Raw genomic sequence first — 17,217 nt, forward strand, 5'->3', positions numbered from 1 at the left:
ATTCCCCTGTAGTGGATGCGATAACATTGCATTATTTGGTCAATTTATTTGCATATCATAAACTACATATGCATTTAATGGATGTGGTAATAGCCTATTTATACGGCTCATTAGATTGGGATATCTATATGAAAGTCTCTGAAGGACTAAAGATATCTAAACCATACAATGAATATTCGCAAGGGTTATACTCAGTCAAATTACAAAGATCTTTATATGGTCTAAAGCAATTTGGATGTATATAGTATAATTGTCTTACTGAGTATCTGGCAAAAAATGGATTCAAGAATGATAATATCTGTCCATGTATTTTCATAAAGAAATCTGCATCTAGATTCATTATAATTGCTGTTTACGTTGATGATTTAAATATCATTGGAACTCGCGAAGAGATTCCAACAATTATAAAAACTCTAAAAGAAGAGTTTGAGATGAAAGATCTTGGAAAGACTAAATTTTGTCTCGGCCTGCAGATCGAACATACAAAAAATGGGATCTTTATTCATCAAACAACATACACAGAAAAGATCTTGAAGAGATTTTATATGGATAAGTCACATCCATTAAGTACCCCAATGATCGTAAGGTCTTTGGATGTGGAAAAGGATCAATTCCGTCCTAAAGAAGAAAATGAAGATATCCTTGATCTTGAAGTACCATATTTTAGTGCTATTGGAGCGTTAATGTATCTTGCTAATAATAAGCGACTTGACATATCATTCGCAGTGAATTTACTAGCAAGGTATAGTTCCTCTCCAACCAGAAGACATTGGAGTGGAATCAAGCAAATCTTTCGATATCTTCATGGAACGATTGATATGTGATTGTTTTATCCCTATGGATCCAAGTCACAATTAGTTAGTTAGGCAGATGCTGGATACTTGTCTGATCCACATAAAAGGGAGATCTCAAATAGGATACCTATTTACATATGGTGGTACAGCTATATCATGGAGGTCCACGAAACAGACGACTGCTGCAACATCCTCTAATCATGCCGAAATACTAGCGATACATGAAGTTAGTCGCGAATGTTTTTGGCTGAGGAGTCTGATTCAATATATTCTGTCATCATGTGGACTGATTGATCATAAGATAGCTCCAACTGTCCTGTTTGAAGATAATACAACATGCATTGCTCAACTTAAAGGCGGATACATCAAAGGTGATAGAACAAAGCATATTTCTCCCAAATTCTTCTTCACTCATGATCTTCAAAACCAAGGGACAATTGATGTCCAATAGATCCACTCAAGTGACAATCTGGCACATTTATTTACAAAGTCACTCCCAAAATCTTCCTTTGAAAGATTGGTACATGAGATTGGGATGTGCCGATTTCGAGACATCAATTGATGTCGACAAGAGGGGGTGACTGTACTCTTTTTTCCTTGGTCAGGTTTTTTCCCTATTGGGTTTTTCTTGACAAGGTTTTTAATGAGCACCTCCCGTCACAAAGGATATTGTACTCTTTTTCCTTCACTAAAGTTTTTTTTCTACTGGGTTTTTCTTTAGTAAGGTTTTAATGAGACATATTCCTAAATTAGCATCCAAGGGGGAGTGTTACAACAAGGATGGATAAGGATGAATGCTTATTTATGGGTAGATCTGATTTCCTATGCTGAAAAGAGCAAATTCTTATGATAAAGTACAATTAATAAAGTTTGAAAAGTAGAATTTGTTTGCCTATAAAAGCATGAACGAGACAAATAAATTTTACACACACAATTACAAATATTCCCCTTTTTCTCTCTCTTTACAACAATAAAATTATCTTCTCTCTTTATACACTATTAATAATATCTCTCTATTTATCTTTACGCTACTGCATATAAATATATAAATTATTTATCGAGTTAATTATATTAATATTAGAGTTTTCTAGTTATATATCTTTATTTTATATTTATATTTAGAACATCTTTCTTATTTATTTCACAACACTGACAAGAGAAAAGAAATATTGTTCACTGACAAGATCGTTCTCTCTCTTTTTTTTCAATTGATCATTCAACTTATGAGTGTTAAAATGGTTTTTGGTGTTACAAAGACAATATGATCTAATGGTGCAATGGACTCCTGGATTACGTTTTTTGATCTTTGGTATTCCCAATAGAATATGGCACCCACAGTCTAGAGATGAGCTTCTAGTTTGCATCACTACAAGGCGTTCATTTCTTTTTCTTAAAGGATAGTTAATGAATGTATTGAGTTTATGGCTTTATGCAATGGGGTATCCTTTTCTATACTTCATGGCTAGCAAGCTTTTCAATCCAAGGAGAAGACTAGAAAGCTTTAATATATCCAATGAGTATTATTATGTGGGGCAGCAGATTGAATATTGAAAAAAGCACATTTGTTAACAGAAAGAGCAACTCTACATCTTTTCTTTTTCGAAATTGCCAGAACAATATTTCCAACAATTTATAGTCTACCCAAGAGAGAGAGAAGCATATTCATACATGGTTGATATATCTGCTTACCCTAATCAGTTACTGTTTTTTCTTCTAGTATCTGGATATCAATTTAACTTCTACTATCAGTAATCAGCCACGAACAACGTAAGCCCAAGCAGTTACTGTTTTTCCTTCTACTATCTGTATATCAATTTAACTTCCCTAATGAATTTAAGTTTTAACACGTTTAACTTTAAACATATTTAGCATTTCCCGCATCCCATGCATGGTAGAATCCTATTAACTCGCTTTTGTTTTGGTTCAGCATAATATTCATCCTACCTCTTTAGAGGAATGCATAAGCATAATCTTCGCTGTTGATAATGTTGATACCAACTATGCAATTCAGGATTAATAATATTGCATTAGGATCGAAGATGCACCAAGGCCAATGATTCATACTAGAAGAAACCTAGAAGCTTAAGAATATTATCAGAGCACTGGGCTACTAAAACTAAATGCTGTAATTGTATTGCTTGGCATGCTTCATATTTGAAGGTTGAAAAAATAATCATAATATAGTAGACTGTGCACTTCAGAAATATAAGGTTGCATACATCCTTGGATAAGATTGTTCTGAAACAGAAATTGTTCTTACCCAGAATTGTAGAACCAAAGATAGTACATGAAGGCTTATGAAAATAAACTATTCAGAGCCTAACTAAAATGTATATGTATATATCCAAAATACCAAAACAAATGAACAGCCAAAGGGTAAGGATATTAACAACCACCTAAACAAGTAGCCATTCATGTTTGTACTTACAACCAGCCACTTATGCCGCATTAACACTAACAAGATCTTCAAGAAACAAACAAGTAGAAATAGGTAAACTATTACCAAGGATTTGGCCCCAGCACTCAACAAGATATATTTGATTTCTGGAAGAGAAATTCAAATCAGCATACTAGTGATGGAATCCTCCACGGTGACACGGTGGGAGGAAAGTCCGCCTTGGTGAGTATGTAGGGAATTGTTGACCGAATCCTGGGAGCCGATCATAGTCTCCACCCACAATTGAAGGTATTCCAAAAGGATTACGGTCCCTCCTTGCTGGGAATAATGCATAAGGTCGTTGCCTCATTTGAATAGGAAAAACCGGTCGCATCGATCTCTTCCTTGTTCCCCAGTGTAAAGCAAATAACTCCTTAAAGAACACCGCTCTACGCCCATCAACTCCAAACTCCTCCTCAAACTTCTTCCTCCAGAGGTCATTATTGCCAGACAGGTATTCCAGTTCTGTACACAAGCAAGCAATCCTTGCCACATCAACACCAGGAAGACGCTCCAAAATCATGATCTTAAGTTCTGTGGGGAGCCTCATAAAACACGGTGGAGGATCCAATCCAGCTTTGTCACAAAGATCAATCAATAATGGCAATGCAAGCCTATCCTTCACCATCTTCCACAACTCAAAAATCTCACTTTGTTGATCAACAACAGCATCATCATCAAAATTATCCTTGGATTCAAAATTTCCCAGCATCAACTTCAAGGGCTTGGCAAATTTACGCTTATCCAAAGACACCCTATGGACCTCCGACCCAGCATCATCAAACAAAGACCCATAAACATTCACAAGATGCCCTAATGTCTGAAATTTCAATAACACAGTACGCGAAACACCAGAATCACTAGTTAGAATCTCAGGCAGAGTATACCTCAACGATATCGAAGAAGCTGAAGCTGAAGGCCACTCATCCAGAACAGGAGAGGAAGCAACCGACAAAGGCGAAATCTTATCAGCACGAACGAACCCAGATTCCAGAATAACAGCATGTACCGTGAGAACCAACAACTTGAGGTCGGTAACGTCATTTCCATTCGCTTCTTTCAACACCCTTTTGACGAACGAAGCTTCGGAATTGGTCTTCCTGACAACCACTTCCTCTCCACCAGACCCATCAGCCATATCGACGGTTTCCGCAGCTGAAGACTCCAAAGACGGAATATTTTCCGCCTCGGGAATCGAGGGAGCGTCAACCATGAGGATTTCAGAAGAGTGTTGAATCGAGGGCACGTCGCATGAATTGAATGGTTCTTGTGGGGTGGGTTTGTGAAGGAGGGTTTGAGTTTCGGTGGAGAAGGCGGTGGGGTTGAGGGTGTAGAAGACAAGATCTCCATAGGCGATGCCTAGAGATTTGATGGAGTCGTCCGGCGAGGAAGCGTGGATTTCGTCCCTCCTGTTGAGGGATAGATGAAGAGAAGAAGATGAAGATGACGAGATGACATGTGAAATGGTGTCTTTGAGTTGCTGCAATGACCAGCAACCGGGAACTTCGATCTTTAGGGTTTCTTTGGATTCCAGGGATCTGACTCTCAGCTTCAACATCGTTGCTTTTTGGCCAAATTGATTTCTGTTCAGTAGAGAAGAAGGATAACTACACAACCATATATGTCGGTCTCTTTATATTTGGTTAAAACGCTATTTCAATAATAAAAGGTAACTTGCTAATTATCAATGGTTAAATAAATTATTTAAATTATCTTTAGCTATTCAATATTAACAAAAATTAAAATGAAAAAATTGTTAAAAAAAATTGATTGAAGATTAAATTATTCAATTAAAAATTCTTATAAGAATGAGTTGGGATATTAGTAGTAAAAAAGAAAAAAATATATAGATCGAACAAAAGGGGGAAGGACGGGGATACAAGAGGGAAAACCAAGAAAGAGGGTATGTTAGGATTTGCCAGTTGCCACTTCACCAAGAAGTATATATCGTCCTTCTTTTCGATTGTACTTAATCAGTGTTAAAACTTAAATCCCTCTTCCGTTTTCCAGCACTCAAATAAATTACATCACCAACTACACACAAACAGAGTTCCCAGGTTTTAGCCTAGCTTCACAACTTGCCTCTTTCCATCTTTTACCCCCCATACCAACATCTTAACCCCATTGGTACGCGTGTTACATGTAATCTTTTAATTTTTCTTCTGTTAATTTTTGTTTTTAACGTCCGAATACCAATTCACTTGATGGGCATTCTTGTTTCTGGTTGAAAAACCTAGTTTTTTTCTTTTTCTCTATGTGGGGTTAAAAAATGATTGAACTTTCCTGCTAGTTTCCTTATGGAGCTTTTTGTTTTGTGTTGGGTTTAATTTTGAATGATTGGGTATCCTTTTTTCGAGAGCTAGATGATGGTAGAGCTGTTTTGAGGCACATTATTTTGATTTTGATATAAGGGCACCTGTATGCAGAATTTGATTTACTGAATGCTGGTTGCAAGTCGTAAGCTTTTCTAGTTTAAGTCGTTATGGTGATCACTGCCTCAATTTCGGTGAACTTGAGAATTTCAGTTATACTTATTTGTGCCCTACTATGAAATTCAATTTGCTCTTTTTCTAGGGAATTATAATCATGACCCATTGTTCTGCTCTTTGTAATTGGCTGTTGTTCCTTTCTCCTGTATGTTTTCCGGGTGCTGCTAAGATACTAATATGTAGTATCTCTTTACTCTTGTTGATTACAGTAGTTTGTGGAGTTTGATTGTCTGGTCACATGTCCAATAATCCGCAATATCCGGGTTTACAGGTAGAGTATCTTGAAGTATAAATCAGGGGTTTATTCATCTATCTTTTTTATATCCTATGTCTTAATTTTCCTTGCTCTTCTTGTAATGAAAGCCTCTTCGGCCTCCTGGACCTCCCATTGCTGGTTCACTGGATCCTCAGCGCAGTTTTGTTCCACCTCCCATGCCTGGTCAAGTAATGCATTTTCTCTATTTGTGATTGTGATTACGTCAACTATGTATCAAATCATCATTCATCTGAAATGAAACCATTTATTTTTTCCGCAGTATCGCCCTGTAGTTCCTACTCAGCAGCCTCAACAGTTCATGCCCATGCCATCTCAACATTACCCTCCTGTTGGTCCCAGTGGTCCCATGATGAATGTTGGAATGCCTCCTCAAAATCAACAGCCCCAATTTCCTCAACCCATTCAACAGTTACCTCCAAGACCTGGCCAACAATTGCAACTCCCACCACAGCCGCAGCCACTTCCATTGTCAGTTGCTCGGCCAAACATGCACATGACATCTGAATCAATGATGCCGCAGCCTGATTCTCAAGTGCCAAATGGCTATGCACCAAGCTTAGGTGGCCCGGGAATGCCCCTTCCAGCATCGTATACGGTAAAGTGATGGCATGTGTTTGTAGTGGATAAATTAAGATTCCTATATACAAGTACTAATTTATGGACTGGATGCAGTTTGGACCATCTTCTTATGGTCAAGTGCAAACTAATTTTAGCTCTGCTAGCCAATTCCACCCTGCTTCTCAAATCCAAGGTCCCTCTAGTTCTTCTTCCCAGAGCATTACCTCTGATACAGTTGTTCTGAGCAATGACGAGAAACCTTCAACTACATCCGTCACGCCTTCAGTATGAGCCTTACTTGTTTTCAATTTCACAGCTATTTTTATATATTGTCTTTTATATCACTGCAATATTTATGTGGTCTTACTTTCTTTCTTTCAGGCAACTAGCATCCAGCCTTCACTTGCTAATGGTGGATCCACAGATTGGATTGAGCACACTTCTTCTAATGGAGTAAGGTAAGTGATTCAAATATTTGCTTGTAATTTGATATTTGCATATTTTCTAAATAGTGTTCTTTGTTAGGTGACTTTAGTGCTAGTTGGGGTAAGCCAACCCTGTGGGTTTTCTGCTCATACATCAATGAATTGGGTTCAATTTCTGGGTTCCCCTACTGATGGGTCATTTATAAGTAAGCCTGTAAGTGCTTATTGAGCTGGAGGCATGCTTTGACCTTACATTGTGAGCCTTTCTCCTGATATAAAGTTTTATATTAGAGAAGATCCTAAGTGACGCTAGCTGCAGTAAATATAGCTTATTATACCATGGATCTCATTTTGAATAAATATACTAAATTTACACCCCTTCCAAACTGCGGGAGTCAGATCACACACATGCTAAAAGCCAAAAGGCTAAAGAGACAGTTGCATCTAGGTCTACATATTGATAAAACAAAATTATGAAGTCTTTTTGAATTGGAATAAAAGATATATTTATGAAAAAATTACATTGAAACTGTACAAATTAATATCTTATAGTGTATCATGAATCGAAATAGTAGGCCAATTTATTATAACCAAAATGTGCCATGTAGTATTACCTTTACCTTACAGTATTGCATACCAAGTAACTGTAGTTAAAAATGAATAAGGGATTGGTGGAAGGGAAAGTACTTGGTGAGAACTAAATTAGGGGTTGACTGCTTGCCTATTTGCTACCTCTTTGGCACATAACATTGTTTTTGCAATTATCCGTTTTAGATTTTCCCCAATCCTTGTTTTGCTAGCCTAATTCTTTGTATTTGATTAGTCTTGTTCAACCCATCATGGGCTTAGTATATTTTGGGTAATTACTGTTGATTTTCCATAGTTAGTCATCAGTGCTTGCTTTTTGGTAAAACATTTGCTTTTGATTGAGTTTTACTTACACTGGCTATCTAGCTTGTAATATAGTCCATGGATTCTCATATGACATTACTGTTGCTAGTAATCACGAAGTTTTACTTATTTCTCCTGCTTCATTTTGGTTATCATAAGTAAAAGATTTATTCATTGGCCAAATATACATTTCAATTACAATTGAAAGTAATATTAGGAGTGATATGCGATCCTGTAATTTTCTTTCTCTTGCTTGATGTCATCTAATGATTTAGGTTAATATTATAGCCTCTCTTAGTAAATGGCAAAATCTGTTTGGCATGAAAGCTTTTGTGGTTATAATTGTCAAGACTTAGTGTATAACTTTTGAATTTCACAGATATTACTACAATAAGAAGACTAAAGTATCTAGCTGGGAGAGGCCTTTCGAATTGATGACCCCAATTGAGGTGAGTCATACAGTTGACTTTGCTTTGACGCCATGACTTGTTAATCATGCTATTAAATATTTTTTGTTCTGTTTCCTGGTGAAAGGTTGAACACATGACATATGTCTTTTGGTCTATTGTATTATTAAATGGGTTCACATATTCAATTTCATTTGTTGTATGCTTTCTGTTTGTCAACTTCGGTGAAAAAAATATGTTCCGTCAGCTCACTTGTTACTGGACGGATTTTCTCTCAGGCAAGCTACCATCGATCTTGACTCATGTCTTGTTGTGAGGTCAGTGTTGTGACAATTGCTGGTTCAACTGTCAGATATCAGCTGTTTGTTTTCTCTGGATGATAATGTAGAAGACTGTTCAATTTCATGTAATTGTGCTGTGTTTTATTTTTTTTAAATATAGAATGAGAATAAAATTTCTGTCCTATAAATCATAGTGTGACTGAAGATGGTTAGTGCTGTCCCTGGATTATTTTCAATATCCTTTTGTTTAGCAGTAGACAAAATATTTACTCCTTGAGGTTTCTTCCCTGCTGATGGGGCCTTAAAAAATTTTAGATTTAATTGACTTCTCACTAATGACTGATTCTGTACGTTCTGTAGTATGGCTACGCTTATTTATTTATGTCTGCTCATGAAGAAGAGAGATTTCTCTTTTCTACTTTTTCTTTCCGTTTCTCACTCCCCTCCCCCCAATGTCACGTGTTTCTGTGTAAAAATATAATTTCACTCACTCATAGGCATCCTAGTTAAGCATTTTTGCGTTGATTTTGAGCATATGATGGTTGTCTTCTATTTAGCATTGTGCAAGGCACCTCATATCTTTCAGTTTTAAAATCTACATGTGACACTCTTGTAGCTTTAAGATGCTTACAGTAACAGGTACATGCTGTGCTACTATATTGAGAGGTAGGCTATGCGTTGGGTCTTTGCTCCTTGTCCTACCTACTTAATTGCTTGATGAATGTTGGTAAATTCTATCATTGTACATCTCGATTGTTGATCCTTTGCGTCACATTTTCTCATGATTATCAATGGCTTATATTTAGTTACGTCACTTGATAAATGTGCATTACTCTTGTTTCTAGATCTCAGTCCGAGGTCTATTATATCAGTTTAATTTCAAATATGTTGAGGTTTATAAGAGCTGAACTGGGGATTCATCCAAACGAATGATTGGAATTTTCCTTTTCTTGCTTATTAACTGGAAAAAAGTTAAGGGAATTGAGAAGGCTAATTTTCTCTGTTCCTGATATCAGTTGGCTGGTCAGAATTGATCCTTTTACCTTGCACTATTATATTGCCTTGATTTGTTTTCTCTATTTCACATTCTTGATTTGGGAAATTTCAATTTCCAATTTCTATTATGAGATAATGTGTATTCTTCTTTTGGGAGGAAATCGCTTTTGAGACTGTTCACATATGTCACTTGTCTTTTTGTTAGAGGGTGGATGCAACAACAAACTGGAAGGAGTATACTAGTCCTAATGGAATAAAGTATGTATTGGTTCCATCATATCATCATTTTTCTGTTTTTAATGTTCATGTCTGACTTTCTTTTATATATTGGTTATTCAATATTTCATAGGTATTACCACAACAAGGTCACTAGGGAATCAAAGTGGATGATTCCTGAGGAACTGAAGGTTTACACCATTAAAAACAATGCCACTTTCAATATTCTTTTTCATCTATTTTCTGCTTCTTATTTAACCGAGATTCCTTTTCCGCAAATTTTATCCATCAAGTTGGCCCGTCAGCAAGTTGAAAAGGCAGTTGCCAATGGAACACATACTGATGCTCTACCGAATTCTCATACTCAACCGTCTGTAACTCCTCCTGTGATTGAAACAGCACCAACTGCAGCAGCTAATTCATCTTTGATTGGTCAAGGGGAACCATCAAGTCCTGTTTCAGTTGCTCCTGTTGTTAGTGCATCTACAAGTCATCCACAATCTGAGATGAGGTCTGGACCATCTGCCTCTCCTCATGTGGCTCCCATAACTGGAATGACAGTGGCTGAAGTAGAGTTACCAGTAAATACTGCTACAATATCTGATGCTGCAGCAGGAAGTGATAGAGCTTCTGTTACCAATCAGTACTGTCTAGTATACCTTTCCTGTTTAGTTTTTTATTTTGATTATTTGGTGGTAATTTATTTCCTTTTGTTTGTTGTAAATTTCTAGGAATGATGGCAACAACTTTCTGGTGAAGGATACACTGGGCTCTGCAGATGAAGTTCCAGCAGAAGATAAAGAAGTATGCTTCTCTTGTACTTCTGATGAGTCTCTATCAGTTCTTGTTGTGGATTTGTGGTCAGAAAGCTGATTAATCTTAAATTATGTAGGATGGTAAAAATGATTCGTTAGTAGAAAAAACAAATGATGTGGCTTCAGAAACAAAGGCAGATACGGTTTCAGAAACAAGGGCTGATTTGGCTTCAGAAACACAGGCAAATGTGGCTTTGGAAACAAAGGCAGATGCATCTTCAGAAACAAAAACACGTGAACCATTACCCTTAGTTTATGCAAATAAGATGGTATGAGAAAGAAATATTGATATCTTAACCGTCTCTCTTGTTTTGTTCCCGCGGATTGATTATCACATTTTTGCTTATTAGGAGGCTAAAGAAGCATTCAAAGCACTGATAGAGTCTGTAAATGTTGGATCTGACTGGACATGGGATCGAGTAGGCTCATCTTCATGATTTCTTTGCTGGCACTTACTTTTTTATAACTGTTTTGACTTATTAATTTAAATGTCTCTCTTTTATTTAATATTTATTTGCTGAAATCTGTATGTTTTTCAGACTATGCGATTAATAGTTAATGACAAAAGGTACGGTGCATTAAAATCGCTTGGAGAAAAGAAGCAAGCTTTCAATGAGGTAATTCTTATGTAATAACCTTGAGTTAATCACAGACACTAAGCTTGGATAGGGCTTTTACTTCGTTTTACATTTGACCCTTACTTTTTTCCTTGTCCATGCCAAAAAGAGTGGCCTCTGAATCCGTTTACTTGAAACGTTGCATGGGACCGGAATTTCGATAGTGCTGCTGCCACAAATATGTATTGATGATAATGTACTGCATAAATAATTTGTATGTTGAAAAGTGATATAACTCTTTTTTTCCCAGTACTTAAGTCAGAGGAAAAAACAGGAAGCGGAAGAAAAGCGCATGAAGCATAAAAAAGCACGAGAGGATTTTAAAAAGATGTTAGAAGTATGTAGTTGCTACTTCCATTTCCTTATAATTATTTCTTGCTTCTTTGATCTTGCAATTTTATGCTGACGATAAATCAATTTCCAGGAGTCCACGGAGTTGAATCCATCCACTAGATGGAGGTTTTTTCTATCTTTCAATTTGTTTCCTTATAAATAAGATTTGTTTTTATTCTTGTTTCAAAGTGTCAATTTAAACATTCAGACACTATTTGCTTTGTGATAATTTTGTTTTATTGTTTTTTGGACAATCACTCAGCAAAGCCGTGACAATATTTGAAAATGATGAACGTTTCAAGGCTGTTGAGCGTGACAGAGATCGCAGGGATATGTTTGATAGTTTCTTGGAGGAACTTATAAACAAGGTGGATTCTACTACCTCAGTAACTCATCATGCTATTCTGAAGCATTTACACACCCATAAACCTTTATGGTGATCCAAAGCATTGCTAAATTTTATTTAAAAAATAAGCGTGACTATAGTGAAAATGATCTCACACAGTGGAAAATGGCTTGGTTGTATAACTTGCTGGGTTACACATTGCTCAATTCTGGGTTGTAACGTATTGATATGCAGAAATTTGAAACAACATTATCATTTCACGTCTGATATGTAGGGGTGGCAAGCAGGGAAGCCCGCCCCGCCCCGCCAGAAGCCCACCCTGCCCCGCCTAATGAGGCGGTCCTAGAATTCCACCTCGCCCCGCCTAACTGCGGGCTGGCGGGCGCCAGCCAAAACTCCTTTTTTTTTTTTTTTACTATTACCTACTAAATAATATATATATAATTTCACAACCATATTAATAAATTTATAATTTCTAAAGGCATAAAAAAATTATATTTTTTATATTCACAAACATTAAAGTCTTTATAATTATAAATATTGTCTCCAAAACAATATAAATATAGTCCAAAACACTCAATTTTCATCTTTATACTCTTGTAAGTTGGGTTGGGGAAAGTTGTATTTTGGCAAAAAAAATTGCAAAAGTACTCCCTTGCCAAAAAAAATTAAGCCCGGCGGGGAAGTCCACCAAATCCTGCGGTTTAAGCAGTGCGGGTTAGGTGGGCTTTTGCTCTTTGGAAGTCCCAATTTTCCAGCCCGACCCGTCTTTTTTGACGGGTTACGTGGGTCGATCCGGCGGGTTTAGACCCGTTTGCCACCCCTACTGATATGGATGGAAATGGAATGATGGTTGAATCTTCATTAAATATGATGAGTTCATTATGCTGTTCAACCTTTTTAAATGCTTCTAATCAATCTTGTTTCATGCCATTTTCATCAGGAACGAGCGAAGGCTCAAGAAGAACGGAAGAGGAATATAACAGAGTACAGGAAGCTTTTAGAATCTTGTGACTTTATAAAAGTACATATATTCTCTTATACATTATATTTCGAAAGATTTTATATGATAGACATTCGATTGATGCAAACTCTTCATCCGTAGGCTAACACGCAGTGGCGAAAAGTTCAAGACCGCTTAGAGGCTGACGAAAGATGTTCGCGTCTTGAGAAAATTGACCGCTTGGAAATATTCCAGGTAGTTTCTTTATGCACCTTCATTAAAATTAAATTTTAGATTCAGTCCAATTTATATGTTGCCTTTCAGGACTATTTACGTGATTTAGAGAAGGAAGAGGAAGAGCAGAAAAAGTTACTAAAGGTGTTGTCTTGTTTATTACTTATGAGTTTCTCTCAGGTTCTACCCCCTTCCTCTTATAGTTTATTGCATTTGGTTATCTTTGTTTTCAAACACAACAGGAGGAATTGAGAAAGACAGAACGTAAAAACCGTGATGAATTCCGCAAATTGATGGAAGAGCATGTTGCTGCTGGCATTCTTACGGCAAAAACTCATTGGCGTGATTATCACATGAAGGTTAAATGCCAGATTATTTGTAACTTCTCTTTATAATTTTGTTTTCTGTTTTACAGTGAGACATTTAAAATATGATTTAGTATATTTATGTTGCCTGGGACCTTGTTTCGTTTTTGTGACTTGTGGCCTTGAATCAACTGCATTAATTTTTGTTTTCCATTGTGTTGTAGGTGAAAGATTTACCTGCATATCTAGCAGTGGCATCAAACACATCAGGTTCAACTGCAAAAGACTTATTTGAAGATGTTGCTGAAGAGCTAGAGAAACAAGTGAGTTTGCTAAATTGTCTTCTGGTTGATTCCGAACTTCACTTCTAATTTAGTCAGCAAGATTGCTTTGCAAATGCCAGACATTCGAGCTTCATAAGCATTATCTTAGTTTTATTAAAATGGTGTTGTTCATTTACTCAAGTGAGCTGGAGGACTTTTACTTTTGTGCATCCTGCAAAGTTTTTGTGGTTAACGGAAGTGTTCCCTACAAAATGTTAATCTTCTTTCTTGTTCATGCAGTATCATGATGAAAAGAGTCGAATTAAGGATGCAGTGAAGTTGGCTAAGGTATATGATATATCAATAATATCTTCTGATTTCTGCTTTGCAAATCTGTTCTGATGCATAAAACGTGCTTTTCAGATAACATGGTCATCAACCTATACTTTTGAAGAGTTCAAATCAGCTTTATCTATTGACTCTCCTCCAATATCTGATTTTAACTTAAAGGTAAATACAGCAGTGGCACATATCTCTGCTTTAATGCTTTTCCTAATATTGAGTTGCTTTACATGTCGGGGTTCTAATTGTCAATTTGGTTATGTTATTGCTTCTACTTCATACTTTACATATCTTGCAGCTAGTGTTTGATGAGCTACTAGAGCGGGCTAAGGAGAAGGAAGAAAAGGAGGCCAAAAAACGGAAACGTCTAGCAGATGATTTCCTTCATTTACTATATTCTACTAAGGTGTGGTATTGTGGACATAAACTAACAGATGCTGTGCTATTTTGGTGATTGGGCAATAAGAGTATGATTTTTGTTTTTGTGTTTTACTTACTGGTTGCAGGACATTACTGCATCTTCAAAATGGGAAGATTGTATAACACTTATTGAAGATAGTCAAGAGTTCAGGTCTGGATAATGATGAAACTGTGTTTGAAACTCCAATGATCTCTCCTTTTTTTGTCAAACTATTTCTTTTTCTTAATAGAAACTTGAAACGTTTCTGCTTATATTTGAGTACCTTTTCTTAAGTTCGATAAATTGTTAGCCGAGACCATGGTGAATTTTCGGTGATAAATAAACCTACCTATCTTGAAATTACTATTTAAGGCTAATGTTCCCTGTTTTCCCTTTTTTTGGCATGGCCTTTTTTAGATCTGTTGGAGATGATAACCGTTGCAAGGAAATATTTGAGGAGTACATTACACAACTGAAAGAACAGGCAAAAGAGGGTGAGCGGAAACGGAAAGAGGAGAGGGTACAAATTCTGTTCATGCCATCTATATTTGAGATTCGTGCTTGTCATTCACTGTGTCATATGTTCTGAACTCCAATTTTTTTCTGCAGGCAAAGAAGGAAAAGGATAGGGAGGAAAAAGAAAGACGAAAATCTAAGCAAAGAAGGGAAAAAGAAGGAGTTCGCGAAAGAGAGAAGGAAAAAGCAGACAGTGACAGTGCCGACTTAACGGAGAAAGGCGATAGTAAAAACAAACGGAGGCAGCATCAAAGTCCTGAGCACACTTCTCATGAATTGGATAAAGAGAGGAGTAAGAAATCTCATGGGCATAGTAGCAGCGACAGGAAGAAATCGAAACGAGTATGGATTCATTCCTTTACCATTTTACAAATACAGAAATGCTTATGCTTAATATTTGATTTGTTCATTGATTGTCTCCTTTTTGGTGTTGTAAATGGAGCAGCATTCATCTGGTCATGAATCAGATGAAGGCCGGCATAAAAGACACAAGCGCGACCACCGCGGTGATCCTCACAGAGAAGGTGGTTATGCGGAGGCGGAAGACGATGACTATGGTAAAGATGTTGATAGATGGTAATTTTGCTGATCTAGACTCCTATAGCAACCTTTAGTTTTTGTCATTATGTAACATTTATTCAAATTATGAAATATAAATTTTGAAGAGTAACTTGTATAATGAAGATCTTACATTACATGTAGACTTAATAGTAGGAAAGATTTAGTTCTCACTATGGAGCATGGTTTGCGGCAACTTGCACTTATGATAACTCCATCACTATCATTGTTTTTCAACCCAAAAAAAAAATGAAATTCTTTCTTTTGTATTGCAATTACATGAAAGCATGTTTCACAAGGCCATGGTAAACAAGATCAGTGAAAATACTTTCAATATTGCTTTAACATCTCGTTGAGTTCCTCTTACATTATATTTTTTATTTAGAGTCATTATTGCTTGATTCACATTCCTTAACAAAAACTGATTAATCACTCAAATAGGATAAGAGGCCCTGATCCCTATCCTCTTCTGTTAGCATATTTAATGTTGTGAGGATTAGCATCATCCACCACTATCATGTCACATGCACAAAGTCAAAGTGGCGTAGCCGCTTTGGGCGCCTATTTATGTGTAGAAGTCAATTATTTCATTTGAAAGGCAATAATATGCATACAGTAGATACTTCATAGATTTGTACCACTGATTGGAATTGGTCACAATAAATGAGTTCTACAATTACAATTAATATAAATACTATAGTATAGTCATTTTGAGCAACAAGATAACGCTGGAAACTTATAGAAACTTCATAACACAGGAAAACAATAGAAACATGAAAGATCAAAGATATGGTGAACATATAAAGGATCTTATTAAGAAAGAGTTTTGGTAGTTTCTTCACTCTTTTTTGTATATTTAGTGGATTCATTATTCTCTTTAACATATAATTGGATATAGTGTGGAACTTAAATTTGACTCATTTTCTTTTTCAATTAGATGTTGTATAAGACCGGATTAACTAGATTTTACAACTCAATTCAATAATGAAAAAAAAATTAATTATCACGAAGATAAAATTAAAATGGTCAAAGATCAAAGGCTAATTTTGATCTAAATTGTCACCATAAAATGAAAACACAAAGTGAGTTTAATTAATATAAAAAACATATGCTAAAAATATAATAACAGAAAATTTAAATTATTAGGGCACATATTAAGCATACTTTATATATGATTTTTTGAGTCATCAAGCATCTCACATGTCATTGATTTCCACATTAAAGTCATGAAAGCCCACCAGCAGCAACCATATACTAAATGCGAAAAGAACTGTCCACCACTCCTGCCCTCCTCATTGCTTTTAGCTTCTTGCCAATGTTATTCTATTTAACTACTTATTTTTTAAGTGATTATTATTATTATTATTATTAGAAAAAACATAGTCATGATGTACATAACAATAACATCATACCCCATCAATTGTTTCATATTCAACTCTTCCCATGCCTGAGGCCCAATGGTGGAGCCACCTTGTGACAATGAACTTCCCCATTAAGCATGCCAAACAATATTTCATGAGCACCATAAAATCATTGCAATCCAAAAACAATTACAAATAAAATCTAATGAATGAAAAAAGGAAAATGAAAGATCATTGCCATTTGCAACCCTCTACCAAAGAAAACATTGCAATCAATTTTGCACCATGAACTTGCTCACGCATGTTGATACACTTCATGATTGTTAGGAACATTAAGCAAGTCAAAGACTCATTAACCGAGACTTATTATTTACATAGGAAGCTATAAATTATAAAAGCTCCTACTTTTGGGA

The 17,217-nt window shown here is 36.1% G+C and overlaps 2 protein-coding genes across 3 annotated transcripts; one reads left to right on the top strand and one right to left on the bottom strand.

Annotated features, from left to right (window-relative positions):
* Positions 1 to 2,905: 2,905 nt before the first annotated feature.
* LOC130951368 (F-box protein SKIP22-like) lies at positions 2,906 to 4,846 on the bottom strand. Its single transcript, XM_057880018.1, has one exon. The coding sequence runs from the start codon at positions 4,787 to 4,789 to the stop codon at positions 3,365 to 3,367; it is 1,425 nt and encodes a 474-aa protein (XP_057736001.1). The 5' UTR covers positions 4,790 to 4,846; the 3' UTR covers positions 2,906 to 3,364.
* A 231-nt stretch (positions 4,847 to 5,077) lies between these two features.
* On the top strand, positions 5,078 to 16,146 carry LOC130948546 (pre-mRNA-processing protein 40A-like). 2 transcript variants are annotated; one of them, XM_057877306.1, is made up of 29 exons: positions 5,078 to 5,373; positions 5,930 to 5,991; positions 6,084 to 6,164; positions 6,257 to 6,592; positions 6,670 to 6,840; positions 6,937 to 7,013; positions 8,251 to 8,320; positions 9,761 to 9,813; positions 9,905 to 9,962; positions 10,065 to 10,414; positions 10,503 to 10,575; positions 10,664 to 10,855; positions 10,937 to 11,005; positions 11,126 to 11,203; positions 11,454 to 11,540; positions 11,628 to 11,662; positions 11,799 to 11,904; positions 12,826 to 12,906; positions 12,988 to 13,080; positions 13,150 to 13,203; positions 13,302 to 13,418; positions 13,589 to 13,687; positions 13,928 to 13,975; positions 14,051 to 14,137; positions 14,268 to 14,375; positions 14,476 to 14,540; positions 14,787 to 14,889; positions 14,979 to 15,227; positions 15,331 to 16,146. In XM_057877306.1, the coding sequence occupies exons 2-29, from the start codon at positions 5,959 to 5,961 to the stop codon at positions 15,463 to 15,465; spliced, it is 3,108 nt and encodes a 1,035-aa protein (XP_057733289.1). In that variant the 5' UTR covers positions 5,078 to 5,373; positions 5,930 to 5,958; the 3' UTR covers positions 15,466 to 16,146. The 2 variants fall into 2 exon arrangements, with proteins under 2 accessions (XP_057733289.1, XP_057733288.1); XM_057877305.1 differs by having other exon boundaries at positions 5,078 to 5,358.
* Positions 16,147 to 17,217: the final 1,071 nt, after the last annotated feature.

The sequence above is a fragment of the Arachis stenosperma genome, chromosome 9 (assembly GCF_014773155.1).
Source record: "Arachis stenosperma cultivar V10309 chromosome 9, arast.V10309.gnm1.PFL2, whole genome shotgun sequence".
Lineage (NCBI taxonomy): Eukaryota > Viridiplantae > Streptophyta > Magnoliopsida > Fabales > Fabaceae > Arachis > Arachis stenosperma.

What these genes read in the sequence shown, in the direction of transcription:
- LOC130948546 (XM_057877306.1), top strand. Translation starts at nt 5,959, where the DNA reads ATGTCCAATAATCCGCAATATCCGGGTTTACAG. An exon ending in CTACATCCGTCACGCCTTCA is followed by an intron (nt 6,841 to 6,936) that starts GTATGAGCCTTA and finishes TCTTTCTTTCAG; the next exon opens with GCAACTAGCATCCAGCCTTC. An exon ending in ATTTTAAAAAGATGTTAGAA is followed by an intron (nt 11,541 to 11,627) that starts GTATGTAGTTGC and finishes ATCAATTTCCAG; the next exon opens with GAGTCCACGGAGTTGAATCC.
- LOC130951368 (XM_057880018.1), bottom strand. Translation starts at nt 4,789, where the DNA reads ATGTTGAAGCTGAGAGTCAGATCCCTGGAATCCAAAGAAACCCTAAAG.